The following is a 21,142-nucleotide window of genomic DNA, read 5'->3' as shown; positions in this document are numbered from 1 at the left end:
GAAATTCTCCAGCTGAGTTATGCCAGCTGAGTTATGAAATAAAAACAGAAACATAACAAATCAAGCTCCACGTCCAGAAAACTATCTGAAAATTAAAATTATCACAAAGGTTGAACATAGCAAGATAGATTTTAAACATTAAAGAAATGAAAACCTGAATAAATAATTATTAGTCAACAGAATTCAATAAAATAAGCTGATTACTGAAATTTCTAATCTGGCCGTATAAAACTGAGGTCATTCATTTGTAGTGACTTCATAGCAATTATTAACTAAATTCAGTTCACTTTGTTGTAACTTTATTTTTAATGGTGCTGTCTTCTTGCAGGTACTCTTACTGTGTTGCTCACATGATGTACATAGGACACAAAGGGTTATTCCCCGAAGTACCAAGGGGGTGTGCAGCGGATGGGCTCTTCCTTCCAGATGCTCTTTAATCGTTGGGCCCAAGATGCCACCATTGCTTTTCTTTCTTCTTCTGATGAAAACTCGGGAGCAAAATTGATCTGAGGGGCAAGAACTTTAAATCCACAGAAGTGCAAAGTGCCATGCTGAAGTCATAAAGAAAAGAACTGATCAGAAACCACACCCTTGATGTATAATTAAGTTAAATCATTAAAGAGGGGAATGGTAAAAAACAAACCTCCAAAATAAACTCTAAAACAACTCTAATGCTATGAGATAACCAAAAACATGTGACTTCTTTATAATCATAGGATGTGGGGAATAAATGAGCAGAAGAACATAGAGCAACTGGAATTTACAGATTGATATTCATCTGTAATGGTTGCTGTTGTTTCAATCTTACATGTCACTGTTTTGATTGACTAGGCAAATTATGGCATATTCATATGATAGATCATTCTAGACTAAGTTTTTTCTAGCTATAGTGTGTCACTATGGTTGAAGCTATTTGTTAAATGAAAAGTACAAATTTTAAGCATTATTTGTTGTATGCCATTTATATAAAAGAGCAATAAACATAATAAACCTATTAATAAAATTATGTCTTAAGAAAATAAATCAAGTTATTAAAAGTGATAATTTTGTGGGGTTATTTTAAGGGAACTTTTTATTCTTTTTTTTCACATTTCTCCCTTTATCTTCTAATATGTATTTTTGCAAACTGAAAAAAAAAATGTAGAGATTTTTAAAAACAAAGAATTTAAATTGGCCTGTGAAGAAGGAAGCTGATTTGCTAACTGTCCTCAGGAGCTTCAGTGGAATGTCACTAATTGAAATCACTATCCTTTCTCCTTTCAAAAAGGATCACTTTTTTTTTCTTAGAAACATCACATTCACTCCTGTACACTGCTTTCTTTAAAACCCACATCCTGGTTCAGTCCTCCCCATCAGTGTAGGTGGAGCATAAGAGGCTCACACACCACATTATTTTTTCTAACATAACATTTTTATTTCCAGAAACACTGTTATGATCAACAGAAGAAATCAAAAATGGTCTGGGTGAAAAGCAGTAAACTTGGAAACCAATAGCCTTCACAAATACAGAAAGAAGTTTTAGAAGATATAATTTAAAAGTTGACGAAAACTATGACAAGGAAAGAAATGCACTTAAAAATAAATGTCAACTATCTACATGAAAGGAAGGTCTTCATGGTTTGAAAAGACATAATATGGTTAATTTTGCTAGCATCTGGAGTGCCGAGAAATCAATTAAAAAAAAAAAAGACATGTGGGCAAGGCATGTGAATCCAGAGTTCACAGGAAAAAGCAATTCCTAGTTCTTTTGATTTTCCCTTTTTTTTTTTTTTTTTTTTTTTTGTGGCACTGGGAATCAAACCCAGCACCTCATGCATGTTACGTGTTTGCTCTACCACTGAGCTATACTCTCTACTGCCACAATGTCTATATTTTTTACAGCAAGCTCACAAACTGAGCTCTTCTCTATATATGCTCTTCTCTTCTAGAAATCCCTCATGACAACCTGGAAGAGTAACTTCCCGTTAAGTTTCAGGTCTCCTCAGAGTCCCTCACCTGGAATCTGCTTCTCTGTATTCTTGCCCCTAGCTCTGTCCCTCACTGGGGAGCACTTTGCACATGGTCACTCCAGGTTGCTTGAACTCACACTGCCTACTGCCTTCCCCTTGGCAGACAGGGGCTACTCCATGGCCACTCTCAGGCCCAGGGTGTTCACACAGGCATCAAGAGTGGGGAAGCTCTGAGTCCCAGGTACACCAAGTGTGCACTATCTCCACGGGGAGTATGGCCAAGGGAGAGGCTAGTGAGAGACTGTATGGATGCAGGGCCTAGGGCACCTCTTGCCAGGGTTGATCTACAGGCTTCCCCAGGCATTGCAAGTCTGCACGAAAGGCTCCCTTGGGCCTCCCACGTGCTCATCACACACACGCACACACATACACGCACCTGGAACTACCTCAGCTCCATTCTAATCTCCACAAAGGAGACAACAAGCTAACCAGGTTTGGCTTAGCTTTGGCCCAAATATCAAAGACTATTATTACAATGCATTTTCCCTATTGACCAGCCTTTTCAATGCCGTCAAGTCAAAAAAATTCAAAAAGGGCATAATGTTATTGTCTGTATCCAGATACAGTGAGAATGGTGTGGGGTGCCAGGCTCACATCACATGTCATTTCACACCTTGGGAGGTGGGGGACATACAATGGGCCAGCACCGCAAGGAAGCCTCTCGCCATCTGTTTACCTGGAGTGGCCAAAGAAAGTACCGAAAGTCTCCGCTGACCCCTGCTTTCGTGTACATCTCGGCTGTGCCTCCTGTGGTTAAGGAAAGGAGGGCTAGTTTATCCTGCAGGAGAGGAAGCAAACACACTTAATGTGGATGCCAGGAGAATTTGTAAGTGCTACTGCGATGCTGGCAAAACGGTTTATGGCAAAACCAGGGAAAAACATGGGGTCCGTTCCTTTAGGGAGGGACAAACGTAACACACCTATCTCCCACAGGCTCATCCAACAGGTGTCAGCTACATCCCAACATGAGGCAGAATGGAACAATCAGCAAAGGGACCAAGTGAATGCAAAAGCTCTGACATGCCCAGACCTCCAGCAGAAACCAGCTTCCAGAGACACCACGTAAATGGACACAACTGAGGTGCCGTCTAGAGCTGAGGAGGTGAGTGGAGCCCAGCACACTGGCCACTCAATAAGTGACAGTGTTACTCGTGGTCCAAGATGGATCTTGGTTATATGGTTTGCTTTCCTCACATACACTCATTTCCTGAGGTTTTTAGAATTTGAGTCACTAGTTTTAGTAGGAAATTCTTTTAGTAAGAAGTTCACAGCTACTACTATTTTGCATCTACCAGGTCCCACGCATTTCTCACCCTGCAATGTAAGTGTTGCATTATCTTGTTTCACCAGGTCCGCATGTGAAGTTCAGAGGGATGAACTCATACAAGGCCATGGATGGACTCTCCGTCATGGAATAGATGACCTCTCTAGAGTCAGGGCTAACCACTTCACTGCCCACATTAACTTGCCCTAGCCCAATGTCCAGAACCCACCCCCACTAGACAGAAAGCTAAACAAGTTCAGAAATGGTGGTTTTCTCATCTGTCTAGCACTCAGTGCTGTTCACATAGTAGATGCTCAATCAATGTTTACTTGAAAAAAAAAAGCAAACTATAACTTGATAGCTGCCTCCCCCTCCTCCCACTCTCGATAGTCTAGTGATCCTTATCCCTAGGGCACGTACCTTGAGAAAACCGGAATCATAGAACCCTGGGATGTCGAAGGCGAATCCTTGGCACAGCACCCTGTCCATCCAGCCCTTCAGGATAGCCGGCACAGTGAACCAGTACAGCGGGAACTGGGGACAGCACACCGAGGAGGAATAAATACTGTGGCTTGTCTCAGGATTCATAATTTAGTCCATCTGGTGATTCAGAACAAAGACCATTGTCCTACTCCCAAGTGGCTGGGTGGATATGGGTAACCAACATGGCCAGCTCTGAGGTGTGGTGATAGTGGGAAGGGGTGGAGTTGACAATGATCCTGGTCGCTATTATGTTGGCTCTGCATCCCCCAGGGATAGCCCCTGATGCTAATCCCCATGCATTTAGGGAAAAGATGAAAACTGGATACTGGCTTTGGGATAGCAGTGACTGAGCCAATCAAGATGAATGAGAGGAAGGGTGTGGAAAAGACCTCACCCTTTCTATATCTGGGTGAGTTGTTAAAATCTGGGTGTCGAATGGGGCCAATCAGATCCCTTACTTGGAATCATTCTTGGCATGCAGCAAGGCAGAACAGAGCCAAGGTGCAGGGAGATGTGGATGGGAATCTGGGGAGGACAGCAGAGGTGCTTCAGCTTGGGTCCTGTGTCCCTGAAGCCAGCCACAGCTCTGTACTGCTTGTCTAGGAGACTTAAGTGACCAAAGCCCTTTCTTTCTACTTTGACTTGGACCAGGTCTCTCAAACACATGTGTTTACTTGACTGTTCTTTCTGCAGTGACAAATCGGAACCATTGTTACCTCCTTGGGACAAATACAGGGAAAGTGGCTGTGTGTGTGTGTATATACCAACTAGTGAAAAGATGGAAACAAAAGATTTTCCTCTTAATAATCAGGGTATTTGAGGCCTTTGACCCATACTACCTTGATAAACAATTGGGTAGAGAAATCTGGCTTTCAAGTGGCCCAGCATGTACAGGGGTGGGGACTGGGAGAAAATGAAAGCAAAAAGACCTTCAGGATTCAATGGTTTGTGGACCCCTGGAATAACAGAAAAATTCATTCCTGTTTACTTGGGAGGTCAGAACTGTGAGTAATAATGGCTGCATGGATCCCTTTACCAAACTAGGTAAATATTACAACTAAGTATCGTAACTAAGTACCATGGTACAGCACTCATCCAGCAAATGTGAAAATATGCTATTAAAACTTTGATGCCACTTGTAGGAGTGCAAAATGCAGCATTTGGAAAGAGTCTTATGTAAGCTGAATATCATTCAATACATTAATTAGAGGAAAAACAAACCTGGAATATCACGAGATCAGCTTCCTGCACCTTTTTCTGCTCGTCAATGATGTCACTGGTTAGACACCCTTTCTTGTAGGCTTCATAGGCTTCCACCCCATAACTGAAGACCTCAGGATTAGAAAGGGCACCTGGGGGGAAAAGCCACTTCCAGGTGAGAGGCTGTGGCCCATCCCCACCATTCCACTGGCGCTGTGTGTGCCCAGACTCCTCAAAGTGAGTCAGCGACATCTGCTGTGACCCAACCAGGAGCTGGACCCTGGGTCGGGCAAGAGAACAAGAAGGAACCTGGAAGGGCCACTCATTGAGTGCTTCCTACCTACCAGCTGCTGTGCTCTGCACCCATCACCCTTCTTATGCTCATAACAACTGATGAGATCACACCAGTTCTCCACCAGAGAGAAGCTGAACTTAAATGGGCTTAGTAACTTATTTGGTGCCACCCAAGTCCTAAGTGGCAGAGGTAGGCACAGAGGCGGGATGACTGGAGGATCAAATGTGACTTCCTCTATTGTACCATGTGCAAACCTTAAGTCACTTTGAGAAACGCCACAATGGGAAGTGAACCAGTCGTCAATTTGTAATTTAAAAAAGAGAGAATGTTCTTTGCTTCCACTTTTAACCTATTTGTATTTGATTTTCTTTCAAAGAATACACACCAAGTGCTTCTACATATAGCATCTTGTCTTTTCAGGGAGACTGAAGAGAGGAACTACTATAGGCCAGAGGCTGTGTTGCACGAGGGAGGTAATCAGATGGAGGTCACAGCTGCCATATTACATCAAGTCCAAGACCCCTCTGGACCCTTTACACCTATAGTCGTCCCTCAGTATCCACAGGCAATTGGTTCCAGGACTTCCCAGGTTACCAAAATTCATGGATGCTCAAGTCCATACATAAAATGTTGTAGGATTTGCTTAGAACCTACAAATATCCTCTTGTAGGTTTTAAATTACCTCTAGATGACTTCTAATATCTCATACAAGGTAAATCTATGTAGATAGATGTTTGACTGTATTTTTTATGGAATAATGACAAGAAAAAAATCTGTATATGTTCAATACAGGTGCAATTTTTTTCCAAATAGGTCCTCCCTCTCTTCTTCCCTCCATTCCTCTCTCCCTCCCTTCCTTCCTTCCTTCCAAATTGGCACTGGCAACCAAACCCAGGGGCGTTTAACCACTGAGCTACATCCCAAACCTTTTTAATTTTTATTTTGAGACAGGGTCTTGCTAAATTGCTTAGGGTCTCACTAAGTTGCTCAAGCTGGCCTCAAACTCGGGACACTTCTGCCTCAGCTTCCCAGGTCACTGGAATTACAAACATGTACCCAGCTCCAAATATTCTCAATCCACGGTTAGTTGAGTCTGTGGATACAGAATCTACAGCTATGGAGTGCTCACTATATCTACAGACTTCCAAATCTACACATGGAATGTACTTTTGTTAATATTTGGAATATGATCTACAATGACCCACTCTAGAAGGTGAAGTATGCTTGCATCAGGGCTGTGGGGCAGAACTGGAGTATGTGTGAAAAGGGGTTGCACTTTTCAGCCTCTGTTCACCTATATTTAAAAACATTTTTTACAGTAAGCAGGGCATGATGACATATACCTATAATCCCAGTACTATGGGAGACTGAAGCAGGGGATCTCAAGTTCGAGGCTAGCCTCAGCAACTTAGCAAGACCTTTTCTCAAACTGAAAAATAAAAGGGGCTGGGAATGTAGCTCAGTTGTAAAGCACTCCCAATTCACTTCCCCAAAATGGACATTAAATTTGAGTTGGTTAGAAACCAACTTGCTACTGAGTCACTTAAAAACCAATGGCAAGCCTGGCATGGTGGCTCACACCTATAATCCCAGTGGCTTGGGAGGCTAAAGCAGCCTCCTGCTTTAGCAAGTTCAAAGCCAGCCTCAGCAACTTAGAGAGGCCATAAGCAACTTAGCAAAAACCTGTCTCAAAATAAAAAATAAAAAGGGCTGAGGATGTGGCTCAGGGGTTAAGTGCCCCTGGGTTCAACAATCCCTGGTACAGATTAAAAAAAAAAAAAAAATAAGAGGAAAGAAAGAAACAAACAGTGGCAAACAAAACCAGTAACTCCTTGTCCCATTGTTCTCTATTTTTCTAGTCCATGTGTTGCTGTTTACTAAGAGAAAATAGATGAAGATGATGATTTTGCAATGCTAGGGGTCAAACCCAGGGCTTTACGCATGCAAGGCAAAACCTAGCTGTGGTGGGAATTTATTACAATAAAAAAAAGAAAGACAAAATAACACAAAGATGAGTACTGAATGTTGTATCTGTAGTTAACACAACCACAAAGAAATTTGAGATTTTAAATTCTGGAAAAAAGGAGGTGCAACTGTCATTATTTGTAGATGATTTGGCTGCATGTCTGGAAAGCCCCATTGAATCATCTGAAAAATATCATAAATAAGAAGGAAACTAGGGGGCTGGGGTCATGTCTCAGTGGTAGAGCACTTGCCTAGCACGTGTGAGGCACTGGGCTCCATCCTCAGCACCACATAGAAATAAATAAATAGAATAAAGGTGTTATGTCCACCTACAGCTAAAAAAAGCATATTAAAAAAAGAAGGAAACTAGGAGTGGCTGGACACACACACACTCCTCTTCACACAAAGAAGCTACAGCCAGTTGGTAAGAATTAAACAAGGTCTGTATGATGAAAACATATAAATAAACCTGGTGATTATCAAAATAGACCTGAGCAAAGGTCACACCATTCTCTTAGAACTGACATAACAGGTCAATTCATTCCAAGTTCATCTACATATTTACAATTCACTCCAAGTTCATCTACACCATCAGGTTTCTTTTCGCATCTGGATGGCTGATTCAAAAGCTTTTATGGAAAATTAAAGTAAAATAGTTAGAAAAACTTGAAAATAAGAGAAATGAGAGTGACCTACATCAGATATTAAATTGTATTATTTGCCAAAATAAGTAAAACTATGTGGACATGGATAAAACAATAGGAGTGGAACCAATAGACTGGGATGTAGTTAGTAAGTGCTTGCCTAGCACCCTTGAAGCTCTGGGTTCAATACCCAGAACCACAAAAAAATAAATAAATAAAAAATATTAAAATGAGTAGAATAGAATTTATAAAGTGAAAATCTGGATCACAATGAAGGTGATCAAACCCAGGGCCTTGTGTTTGCAAGGCAAGCACACTACCGACTGAGCTATCTCCCCAGCCTGAAGGTGGCATTTTAAATCAAGGGCAAATAGCTGAATCATGCAATAAGTGGTGATAAGACATCTAGGTAGGCATTGGAGAAGAAATTGGGCCCATATCTCATATCACATGCCAAAATAAATTTGAAATAGATAAAATACTTAAATTAAAAACTAGAACCTATGGAATATCATAAGAAACTATAAAACACTTTCTTACAACCTTAGAGTTCATGTTAAGTATGACTTAAATTCCTGAAGTCATAGATAAAAAAGACTGATCAAATATTAACTAAATGAAAGTAAATGGAAGCCTTTAAAAGGACAGTCACCATGAGCAAAATCAAATAAACAAAAACAAAAACAAATTAGGTAAAAAGATTTGCAACTCATATTCCATACTACAAGCTTTTTAATATATAAAAGTTCTTTAATATATAAAGAACTTTTAAAAATCAATACTAGAGGGGCGATCCAAGATGGTGGACTAGAGGGTGACTGCATCTCCAGTCACTCCAGAACCCAGGATTCAAGAAGGGGAGGCACTGAGAGACTCGGACTAAAATAGAGCCTCGGGATGAGTCTCCCCCACCCGGTGAAGCGGTGAAGTGCTGCCCGGGAGGCAGGCCCGGATTCGGGTGGCTTATTAGAGTAAGGCAGAGCAGCTACAGTCCTCCCCAGGCAGCCCTGCGCAATCCAGTGGTGGGCTCCTCCCGCAGGGCCAAATTCCCTAGCATCTTGGAGCAGGCCCCCCAGTGACAGCCTTTCTGCACAGAACCAAGCTTCAGTTCCCTGAACGAGGGCGGCGAGTTCCTGCCTGCAGGTTGCTTCAGGGACCAGGACAGGGCAGCCAGGGATTTCCCCAAGCAGCCAGCAGCCTGGCCCCCTCCGGCGGGCCTCCAGGCTAGCTTCTCGGAGCAGACCCCCCAGTGAGAGCCTTTCCACACAGAGCCAGCTCCAAGTCCTGGAACCAGTAGAGAACTAGGGGCAGCTTTCCTTGGAAGCACTGCATTATCAAGTTACTCCAAGATTTCAGGCTACTGAAGGCAGGAAGGCGATACACTGGAAATCTACAGGGACAATATAAGCCAATAGAAGAATTCTGAAATGTCACAAAGTCCCACTGACATCTGACCAATAAAAACAAGGGAAGAAAATGTCCCAAACAGACCTAGATACTATATCAATAAAACCCAATGAAAGCACAATAGAAGAAATGTCAGAAAGGGAGTTCAGAATGTACATAATTAAAACAATCAGGGAAGTAAACAAGGAGATGAAAGAGCAAATGCAGGCATTAAATGATCGCACCAATCAACAGTTAAAGGAGCAAATACAGGAAGAAAGAGATCATTTCAATAAAGAGTTAGAGATATTGGAAAAAAAAAAACAGACAGAAATCCTTGAAATGAAGGAAACAATAAACCAAGTTAAAAACTCCATAGAAAGCATAACCAATAGGATAGAACACCTGGAAGACAGAACCTCAGATATTCAAGACAAAATATTTAATCTTGAAAACAAAGTAGACCAAATAGAAAAGATGGTAAGAAATCATGAACAGAATCTACAAGAATTATGGGATATCATGAAAACACCAAATTTAAGAATTATTGGGATTGAGGAAGGCTTAGAGAAACAAACCAAAGGAATGAACAGTCTATTCAATGAAATAATATCAGAAAATTTCCCAAATCTGAAGAATGAAATGGAAAACCAAGTACAAGAGGCTTATAGGACTCCAAATATACAAAATTACAACAGACCCACACCAAGGCACATTATAATGAAAATACCTAACATACAAAATAAAGACAGAATTTTAAAGGTCGCGAGAGAAAAGAATCAAATTACATTCAGGGGGAAACCAATAAGAATATCAGCAGACTTTTCAATCCAGACCCGAAAAGCTAGAAGGGCCTGGAACAACATTTACCAAGCCCTGAAAGAAAACAGATGCCAACCAAGAATCTTATACCCAGCAAAACTTACTTTCAGATTTGACAACGAAATAAGATCCTTCCATGATAAACAAAAGCTAAAGGAATTTACAAAAAGAAAGCCGGTATTGCAGAACATTCTCAGCAAAATATTCCATGAGGAAGAGATGAAAAAACAACGATGCAAATCAGCAACGGGAGGAACTAGCCTAAAGGAATAGCCAAATAAAGGAGAAACCAAATCATGTCAAAAAACAAAAATGAGTCAAATGACTGGGAATACAAATCATATCTCAATAATAACCGTGAATGTTAATGGCCTGAACTCATCAATCAAAAGACATAGACTGGCAGAATGGATTAAAAAGAAAAATCCAACAATTTGCTGCCTGAAAGAGACTCATCTCATAGAAAGAGATACCCATAGACTAAAGGTGAAAGGATGGGAAAAAAATACCATGCACATGGACACAGCAAAAAAGCTGGAGTATCCATCCTCATTTCAGATAATGTGGACTTCAAGCCAAAACTAGTCAGAAGGGATAAAGAGGGACATTACATACTGCTTAAGGGAAGCATAAATCAGCAAGACATAACAATCATAAACATCTATGCCCTGAACATTGGCTCATCCATGTATGTCAAACAAATCCTTCTCAATTCCAGAAATCAAATAGACCACAACACAATAATACTAGACAATTTTAACACACCTCTCTCACCACTGGATAGATTGTCCAAACAAAAATTGAATAAAGAAACCATAAAAAAAAAAAAAGAAACCATAGATCTCAATAACACAATCAACAATTTAGACTTAACCGACTTATATAGAATATACCATCCAACAAAGAACGAATACACCTTCTTCTCAGCAGCACATGGATCCTTCTCTAAAATAGACCATGTCTTATGCCACAAAGCTACTGTTAGCAAATATAGGAAGACAGAGATACTACCTTGTACTCTATCAGATCATAATGGATTGAAATTAGAAATAAATGGCAGAATAAAAAACAGAAACTTCTCCAATACTTGGAGATTAAATAATACACTATTATATGATGAATGGATAACAGAAGACATCAGGAGGGAAATTAAAAAATTCTTAGAAGTAAACGAGAACAAAGACACATCATATCAAAATCTCTGGGACACTATGAAAACAGTACTTAGAGGAAGATTTATTTCATGGGGTGCGTTCAACAAAAGAAGTAGAAATCAACAAATAAATGACTTAACACTACAGCTCAAAGCCCTAGAAAAAGAAGAGCAGACCAACACCAAAAGTAGTAGAAGACAGGAAATAGTGAAAATCAGAGCCGAAATCAATGAAATTGAAACAAAAGAAACAATCGGAAAAATTAACAAAATAAATAGCTGGTTCTTTGATAAAATAAACAAAATTGATAGACCCTTAGCCACACTAACAAAGAGAAAGAGGGAGAAAACTCAAATTACTAAAATTCGGAATGAACAAGGAAATATCACAACAGACACGAGTGAAATACAAAACATAATTAGAAGCTATTTTGAAAATCTATACTCCAACAAAACAGAAAACCTCGAAGACATCAACAAGTTTCTAGAGACAAATGAATTACCTCAACTGAATGAGGAGAACATACACAACTTAAATAAATCAATTTCAAGCAATGAAATAGAAGAGGTCATCAAAAGCCTACCAACAAAGAAAAGTCCGGGACCAGATGGGTTCTCAGCTGAGTTCTACAAAACCTTTAAAGAAGAGCTCATTCCAATACTTCTCAAAATATTCCATAAAATAGAAGAGGAGGGAACCCTCCCAAACTCATTCTATGAAGCCAATATCACCCTGATACCTAAACCAGACAGAGACACATCAAGGAAAGAAAATTTCAGACCAATATCCTTAATGAACATCGACGCAAAAATTCTCAACAAAATTTTAGCAAATCGCATACAAAAATATATTACAAAGATAGTGCACCACGATCAAGTGGGTTTTATCCCAGGGATGCAAGGTTGGTTCAACATCCGGAAATCAATAAATGTCATTCACCATATCAACAGACTAAAAGTTAAGAATCACATGATTATTTCAATAGATGCAGAAAAAGCATTTGATAAAATACAGCATCCCTTCATGCTCAAAACACTAGAGAAAATAGGGGTAGTGGGAACATTCCTTAACATTGTAAAGGCCATCTACGCTAAGCCCATGGCCAATATCATTCTAAATGGTGAAAAACTGAAAGCATTCCCCCTAAAAACTGGAACAAGACAGGGATGCCCTCTTTCACCACTTCTATTCAATATCGTTCTTGAGACTCTAGCCAGAGTAATTAGACAAACCAAAGAAATTAAAGGGATACGAATTGGAAAAGAGGAACTCAAACTATCCTTGTTCGCTGATGACATGATTATATATTTAGAGGAACCTGGAAATTCCACCAGAAAACTCTTAGAACTCATAAGTGAATTCAGTAAAGTAGCAGGTTACAAGATCAATGCTCATAAATCCAATGCATTTTTATACATAAGTGATGAATCTTCAGAAAGAGAAGTTAGGAAAACTACCCCATTCACAATAGCTTCGAAAAAAATAAAATACTTGGGAATCAATCTCACAAAAGAGGTGAAAGACCTCTACAATGAGAACTACAGAACACTAAAGAAAGAAATTAAAGAAAACCTTAGAAGATGGAAAGATCTCCCATGTTCTTGGATAGGCAGAATTAATGTTGTCAAAAGTGCTATACAGATTCAATGCAATTCCAATTAAAAGCCCAATGACGTACCTTACAGAAATAGAGCAAGCAATTATGAAATTCATCTGGAAGAATAAGAAACCCAGAATAGCTAAAGCAATCCTAAGTAGAAAGAGCGAAGCAGGGGTATCACAATACCAGATCTTCAACTCTATTACAAAGCAATAGTAACAAAAACGGCATGGTATTGGTACCAAAATAGACAGGTAGATCAATGGTACAGAATAGAGGACATGGACACAAACCCAAATAAATACAATTTTCTGATACTAGATAAAGGTGCCAAAAATATGCAATGGAGAAAAGATAGCCTCTTCAACAAATGGTGCTGGGAAAACTGGAAATCCATATGAAACAGAATGAAACTAAATCCCTATCTCTCACCCTGCACAAAACTCAACTCAAAATGGATCAAGGACCTCGGAATCAGACCAGAGACCCTGCATCTTATAGAAGAAAAAAGTAGGTCCAAACCTTCAACTTGTTGGCTTAGGATCAGACTTCCTTAACAGGACTCCCATAGCACAAGAAATAAAAGCTAGAATCAACAACTGGGATAGATTCAAACTAAAAAGCTTTCTCTCAGCAAAGGAAACTATCAGTAATGTGAAGAGAGAGCCTACAGAGTGGGAGAATATCTTTGCCAATCATACTTCAGATAGAGCGCTAATTTCCAGAATCTATAAAGAACTCAAAAAACTCTACACCAAGAATACAAATAATCCAATCAACAAATGGGCTAAGGAAATGAACAGACACTTCACAGAAGATCTACAAGCAATCAACAGATATATGAAAAAATGTTCAACATCTCTAGTAATAAGAGAAATGCAAATCAAAACTACCCTAAGATTTCATCTCACCCCAATTAGAATGGCGATTATCAAGAACACAAGCAACAACAGGTGTTGGCAAGGATGTGGGGAAAAAGGTACACTCATACATTGCTGGTGGAGGTGCAAATTAGTGCAGCCACTCTGGAAAGCAGTGTGAAGATTCCTCAGAAAGCTTGGAATGGAACCACCATTTGACCCAGCTATCCCACTCCTTGGCCTATACTCAAAGGACTTAAAATCAGCATGCTACAGAGATACAGCCACATCAATGTTCATAGCTGCTCAATTCACTATAGCCAGATTGTGGAACCAATCTAGATGTCCTTCAATTGATGAATGGATAAAGAAACTGCGGCATATATATACAATGGAATATTACTGCGCCATGAAGAATGATAAAATTATGGCATTTGCAGGCAAATGGATGAAATTGGAGGATATCAATGCTAAGTGAGATAAGCCAATCTCAAAAAACCAAAGGATGAATGATCTCGCTGATAAGCGGATGAGGACATATAAGGGGGTGTAGGAGGGGTTAGTGTTAGTGTTAGGGTTAGGGTTAGGTTTAGGGTTAGGGATAAGGAGGGTGGTAAGAATGGAGGAAGGAAGGACTGTATAGAGGGAAAAGAGGGGTGGGAAGGGCAGGGGGGAAGGGGAAAAAATAACAATGAATCAAACAACATTGCCCTATGTAAATTTATGATTTTTAATTAAAATAAATAAAAAAATAAACAAAAAAATCAATAATAAAAAGACTAACAACTTAATAGAAAAATGAACAGGGGATATGAACAGAAAATTCACAGGAAGAATATTTAATATTTTATTAAATGTTAATACAAATAAAATGTTAATACAAATAAATATTAATAAATAGAATATAAATCTTAAGATATTAAACCTCACAATGAGAGAAGGACAAAATAGAACTATCTTTTCACCTGCTAGACTGGCAATTACAAAAACATCGGCAATAGTATTGATGACAGTGAGGAAACAACACATTTGTAAACATTGCTGACAATGGTGTAAACTGGTGTGAGATTTATGGAAAGCAACTTGGTATTATCTAGGAAAATTAAAATTCACACTCCTTTTGACCAGTAATTCCACTTCTAGACAAACTCACATATGTGGGAAAACACATATGACTCTGATTGTTTCCTGCAGCATTGTTTTTAATAGCAAAATATCAGAAACAACCTAAAATGTCCTTTCGTAGAGAGTCACTTAAAACCATAACATGGCCATACAATGGAATACTTTCTACAACACGAAAAACAAAAGCAACTTGCAAAATGATGAGCATAAGATGCTACTATTTTTGTAAAATGTAGAGGAAAATGAAAGATACTCTCATAATTGTTAATACCCCAAGAACTATCTCAGACAGGAAATAGAGAAAACTGTATCCTGACTATCTTGGGAACAGAGAAACTCGGTGGCTGGGGGATAGGATGGAAAAGAGTCTGGCACTGTGGACTCCTGACCTGAGACTTTTATATTTTGTGCAATGACATTGTTAAAATTATAAAATAAAAGATGAGGGTTAAAAAAATAATCAAGTATTTATGCCATGACTCACCAGTGATATCTTTCCTTGTGGCCCTTGGTTCAAAGTTCATGGCATACAAATCAGACACGGTGACGGTGCATCCCTGCTTGCTCAATTCATCCACTGCCACTTGCTTCAAGGAGCCATTGAAAGACTTGAGTTCCTGGTGTGCATAGACAATGAGCACTCTCTTACCTACATCGGAAGAAGCAGTTCCTACTGAAAAGCCATTCTCCTTCATCAAAATCCCGTGAAGACTAAGATGAAAATTTAAATGCTTAGGTGCATCACTGCAGTTGAAGCTAAGCAATACCAATGTTCTTATTGGATGACAGTTTTAAAGTGAGCATTTTTAAATTCAGTTATATCATAAATCATCATTACTTGAGTATGCAAATACAGGTTGAGTATTCTTTATCTGAAGTACTTGGGACCAGAAATATTTTAGAATTCATGTTTTTCAGATTTTGGAATATTTGTGTAGACTTCATAAGTAAAGCATCCCTGATATGAAAATCCCAAATCATAAATACTCCAAAATCTGAATTTTTTTTGTTCAGAGAATTTTGAATTTCAGAGTATTTTAGTCATGTGCTGAGAAAATATTTTGGATCTTTAGATTAAGGATGCTCAACCTATATATACAAACACGATAGGCCAAATCATGTCTTCTCAAAACAAAACAAAATCACACAATTAAATCCTTTAAAGCCTGATCTAATTTGGATAGCCTCTATGAGAAGTTTTAGCCTGACTCCCAAACATCAAAATAAAAAGACTTCTAGAATTAATCCTTTGTGCCAACCCTACAGCTGGCCCATTTTGCCTTCATCTTCCAGTTTTATGGCAACTAGGCACTTAAACAAAACATGAGGAACTGGTCCCCTGGTCTCTTAAGGAAGGCAGGACTATGTGAAAGCCATATTTTGGTGGCAAAGCTAAGGGAAAGAAGACTCTTAATAGGTTTTATGGCACTGGCTATCATGAACAGCAGAGGCTCTGCCACAGCATCTTTTGCATTCATGAGAGTCTGTGGGATTATGTACTGAATTCTTCTAGAAGGCAAGTTGGTGATTTGCCCTGGTAACATCTAAGACTAACATGCTAAATGCTTGATTTAAATTTTGAAGTCTAGGATCTTGAGGAGAAACATACATTAGCTTGAAGCAAACAATTTCAGGGTATTCAGTTGAGTGTAAGGGCTGAATTACATGAGTTAAGTAAACTATTAACTTTTACTTTCTCAGAATCCAATCTTATAAAAGAGTTCTGCTTGGGGGCTTACCAGGAGAATGGGTGTAAATGAAATCCTATACCAGTGTTTCTGATCTAGGGGCAGTATTGCCAGTCAGGGGATATTTCCCAATTCCAGAGCCATTTCTTAACGTCACAACTGGTGGGGGCAGGCAGAGATCCTGGCATCTAAAGGGTAGAGTCCAGGGACTCTGCTAAACATTCTACAAGGCACAGGGCCCATCCCCACAACAAAGGATTATGTGGCCCCAGACATGTACCAAGGTCGAAACATGCAAATTTATAGTAGAATATATAGAATAAAGTGAATTTGTAAGTTCTAAAATGAAAGGATTTCCATGTTATATTGTTGAGTGAAAAAACTAAGTAGCAAAATTCATATGTGGGTATGTGGGAGTCTGTGCCTGCATGCATGATAAGCAAACACAAAAGTATAGGTGGGGCTGGGGGTAAGTTCAGTGGTAGATACTCTGCTTAACATGCATGAGGCCCTAGCACTGATTTAAAAAATTAATAATAAGATGAAGAAGGAAACAAAAAAGTAAAAATTCAATTATTTACAAAAAGAAAAAAAGTGAAGATGGAATCATTTTAAACTTGGGTTTAAAGTGTGGTTTAAAATTTGGGCTCACGCACTGAACAACTATTTTTTGAGGACCTACTATGTCACAGGGATGATTTCTGAAACTGGAGGCAGGTTTAAAACAAGGGAGGTATGGCTTCCACTCTTGAGGAACCTGCCTTCTGGAGCAGGGTGAAATGGACAAGAAAATTTAAAAACAATTCAAAACAATTCCAGAGACTGATCCAGTTATAATCCAAATAGGTTTTACACACTTCTGTGTTGTTTGGGTTTGGATTTTTTAACTATCAAATTATATATTCACTTTTGGATTAAAAGTCTAACTCTCCCATAATGAGTCATTACCTGCCATGCCTGAGGAAGACGGATTTTCTTCTCTGCTTTGGTGTGGCAGGCCCAGGCTTTCAGGTGCAGTCACTCTCCTTGGTGATCCCGATAATCTGAAAGAAAAAATAAACTCAGGGGAGGTGAGGAATGCAGAGGTGAGGAGCAAGTACAAAGTCTAGGCTCATGTGCATGCATCAGAATAAAAGGCTCTTGAGAGAGGCAGGGCTTCCTCTGGAACAGGCCTCCAAGGACAAATCATGCCATGTATCAAAACCAACACTTATTTTTTCTGAGAGGACTTCGAACCTTTGGTGAAGGCAGTCAGCCACAGAAAAATGAGAAATGATCCACAGACAAGAGGCAGGCGTTGTACCTCCTCAGCATTTAGGTTAAAAATGAAGGTGAAGAGGCAAAGGGCAGGCACATTAACAGGCTGTCACGTGCCCCTGGGCATCTGAACACCCCGGTGTTGGGGAAGCCTTTGGGATGGTACCGGGTGGGTCTTTTTCCTACCTGCAAATAAGGAGAGTCAGTTCAGACCTGGTTTCCAGACAGAGATCTCACAAGTTCCTCTAGGGAAGCTGCGTAGGCCAGTGGAGACTACCACATCAGATGAATTTTACCCAGAATCCAGTTTTTCTATGTCTTATCTATGGAACCTGCAGCAAGTCCCTGCTCCTCCCTCTGCCTCAGTCTTCTCAACTACAAAGCCACAGAGTGGTTCAGGAAAGTAAGAAAGAAAGATATATATACAGTGGGTGGCACCCAATATGATTCCAGAGGGTTCGGGGTGGAGCTCAGTAGTAAAGTGTGCGCTAAGCATGTACAAAGCTCTGGGCTCAAACCCCAGCACCAAAAAAAGAAAAATGTTAGTTCTCCCTAGAAGGCCTCAGAGGCACAAAGGAGGTCTGTGTCCTCTAGCCCCAAAAAACTGGCTTCATGCTGAGAGAGCCAAGATACTGCCCACTCCCACTGACAGAGGGGGGAAAAGAAGCTCAGATAAAACTCGACAACAAAAACCAAACAACCCAATTAAAAATAAGAACAGGACTAGAATAGACCTTTCTTTAAATGAGATATGCAAATAAGAACTAAGTAAATGAAAAGATGCATGATGTCACTAGTCACCGGGAATTGCTAATCAAAATTACAATGAGATATCACTTCACACCCATTAAAATGGGTATCAAAAAATCAAGAATCAACAGCGTTGGTGGGAAATGGAAGGATTTGGAACCCCTACGCACTGTTGGTGTGGATGTAAAAAGTGCATCTGCTATGGAAAAGTGGTACAGAGGTCCCTCAAAAAATTAAAAATGAAGTTACCATGTATTCTGCAATTCCACTTCTGGGTATAAATTCAAAAAAATTGAAAGCAGGATGAGAACCACTTGTGCACCCACATTCACAGCAGCATTATTCATAGCAGCCAAATAGGTGGAAGTCACCCTGTGGCTGGATACTGTACTCGGTGCTGAGGCTACTGAGATGAACAAAAGAGGTGAGAATAGGACACTACTTTTTGCCGGGAAGAGACAATAAACAAGAAGACAAGGCACAGAATTCCAAACAGATATGTACTAGGGATGATGATAAGTAATAGTGATAGAACTAAGAAAATAAAGTAACTTAGTATATAAAATGGCAGGGGTATGTTTGCTATTTTAGATAGGGAGCTCAAGAAGGGGTCTTCAACGGGGACAGTAAATGGTGATATGCTGTTTGCCATGCAAAGATCTGGGGTCCAGACAGAGGGAATAGCAAGTCAGTGCTGAAGTGGGAACTCTCCTAAAGGGTTTGAGAAACCAGAAAGGCTATTTGGCTGGACTGTGGTTTTTAGTTACAGGTTTTTTTTTTTTTTTTTTTTAAGAGGTGGTGGGGGATCCAGTCAGAATTGAGTGGAGTCCAACCCAGCTGACCTTGTAGGGCAGGGGCAAAGATTTTATCCTAAGACTACCAAAGTCATGGGAGCATCTTAAGCAGGAGAGTGGTATGATCTGATTTACCTATTGAAAAGTTCCAGTGTCACTGCAGACTCAGGAATGCTCATCCTGAGATTTTCAAAGTGAGGGACCAGAGACATCTTGATTTGGATCAAATGCTTTCATTTGAATGCCTCCTGGCACTTGTGCATTTTTTAGCACCCCAGGCCTCACCACTCCCTATTGCCTTGCTTGGCCCAGGTGACGTATTTCTATCACATGATCTTGCTCATTTGATAGCCTCTTGAGTAATTTGGGTTCCCAACTTGATATCATCCACTTCTAGCAGTAAAGAATAAGAAACTGAGGCCCACAAATGAGGGACTTGTTCAAAATAAACAAGTCTCCAACACAGGCTCTTCGCCCTCAGGCACCCCATCCACAGCAGGAACAACTCTCCTTTGTTGGGAACCGTGTTCTTACCAAGTCCACAGGCAGAGTCATGTGCTTTTAAACTATACATACCAGAACAAATGTGTTGTTATTTTTGACATATACGTAATTTCATTTTAAAGCATCCAAAAGCTATTTTATGAAGTTTTCTCTTTATTATCTGCTATGCCTTTTTCCACAGTCAGGCCCCATACTGGTCACTGGAACAGCTAGACATTTCATTGTGTAGCTACGCCATTGTCTGCCTGCCCTTTTGTGCCCATTTTCCTATTTCTGGGGACTTAGGTTACTCCCGTCCCTCTACCCCAGAACTATACCTAGCACTATTAGAAGTCTGCATGATTTTTACACGTTCCTTTTCATGTATTTCCTTTGGCTGAGATTTCCAGAGATTCAAGATTACAGAAGCTGTTATTTTCAGAGATTAACGGTTAGGAAGAAGATTTTTTTCCCCCCCCAGATTACAAGGTTACAGCGGCTCCGCGGCGCTTCGGTAAACGGTGGCACCCTTCACGAACGGTGATCTCGGTGATCTCGGGCTCCCTGCTCCCTTATTAGTAATATGTGGATAATGCCAGCACCCACTTCACAGGGCTGCGACCTTATTAAACGAGATTATTCGTGTGAAGCACTAACTGGGCCTGGCACGCGGTGATGCCCCGGGAGAGGTAAGTGATCATGTTTTCAAACCGGCTCAGGATCCAGGGTGCCAGGAACCACGGGGACACATATCTAGCTGGCAAGTTAAAAGCCAGAGACCTCTCTGGTCTGCAGTCCCTCCCAAGCCCGCCAGGTCCCCGGCCAGTGGGGCACTCACTCTCCCGCCTGCGTGACCCGGGAAGCAGCAGAAGGGCTCGCCCATGTGCGTCCGGGAAAGGACACTCCGCTTCCACGTCAGGTTCTGGCCACTGGGCCGCGCACACACGCGCCCCGCCAGCTATACAGCCGCGTCTGCGCTCTGGAGCACCAGGACCGCCTCCCAATCCGGCGCGGGCGCCCCGCCCTCTCCCCGCCCACTCGCTGACGCCCCGCCCCGCGCCCCGTCCCTCCACTCTGATAATTGGGAGACTCGGATTGGCTCCGTGCTGTGGGAGGCTGGGCTGGGACGCTGGGTTGGACTGAGTGGTGGAGGGACGCTGGGTTGGACTGAGTGGTGGAGGAACCCTCCAACCCTCCTGCCTCCTCTCGCATCCCTGGTGTGTATCCAGGTTAAAACAAAGGAGGATCCGTAAGCTGCTACTTAGCAATGAAAAGGAATGAGGTGTGTTACAACGACAGCCGGCTCAAATCTCCACGGAATTACGCTAAGTGGAAAAAAAGCCAATCCCAAGAGGTTGCGTAC

At 40.7% G+C, this 21,142-nt stretch overlaps 1 protein-coding gene across 2 annotated transcripts; it reads right to left on the bottom strand.

Moving 5' to 3' along the window:
- Positions 1-282: 282 nt before the first annotated feature.
- Positions 283-20,763, bottom strand: NQO2 (N-ribosyldihydronicotinamide:quinone dehydrogenase 2). Of its 2 annotated transcripts, none has more exons than XM_079146389.1 (7): positions 20,618-20,763; positions 17,444-17,538; positions 15,292-15,456; positions 4,978-5,108; positions 3,694-3,807; positions 2,686-2,787; positions 283-551 (listed from the first exon to the last, which is right to left on the bottom strand). In XM_079146389.1, exons 2-7 carry the CDS (start codon positions 17,448-17,450, stop codon positions 375-377), a joined length of 696 nt encoding a protein of 231 aa, XP_079002515.1. In that variant the 5' UTR covers positions 17,451-17,538; positions 20,618-20,763; the 3' UTR covers positions 283-374. The 2 variants fall into 2 exon arrangements, with proteins under 2 accessions (XP_079002515.1, XP_079002514.1); XM_079146388.1 differs by lacking the exon at positions 20,618-20,763 and adding an exon at positions 17,799-17,817.
- Positions 20,764-21,142: the final 379 nt, after the last annotated feature.

Source organism: Sciurus vulgaris (assembly GCF_902686455.1).
Source record: "Sciurus vulgaris genome assembly, chromosome: 7".
NCBI lineage: Eukaryota > Metazoa > Chordata > Mammalia > Rodentia > Sciuridae > Sciurus > Sciurus vulgaris.
This window is presented reverse-complemented; position numbering and strand designations above follow the sequence as displayed.

Bases quoted from the DNA above. Each gene is read 5' to 3' on its own strand.
- NQO2 (XM_079146388.1), bottom strand. The intron at 5,109-15,291 runs GTGAGTCATGGC...TTTTCCCCCCAG, and splicing joins CACAAGGAAAGATATCACTG to GTGCCCTTTCTAATCCTGAG. The intron at 3,808-4,977 runs GTTTGTTTTTCC...TGCTGTCCCCAG, and splicing joins CTGATCTCGTGATATTCCAG to TTCCCGCTGTACTGGTTCAC.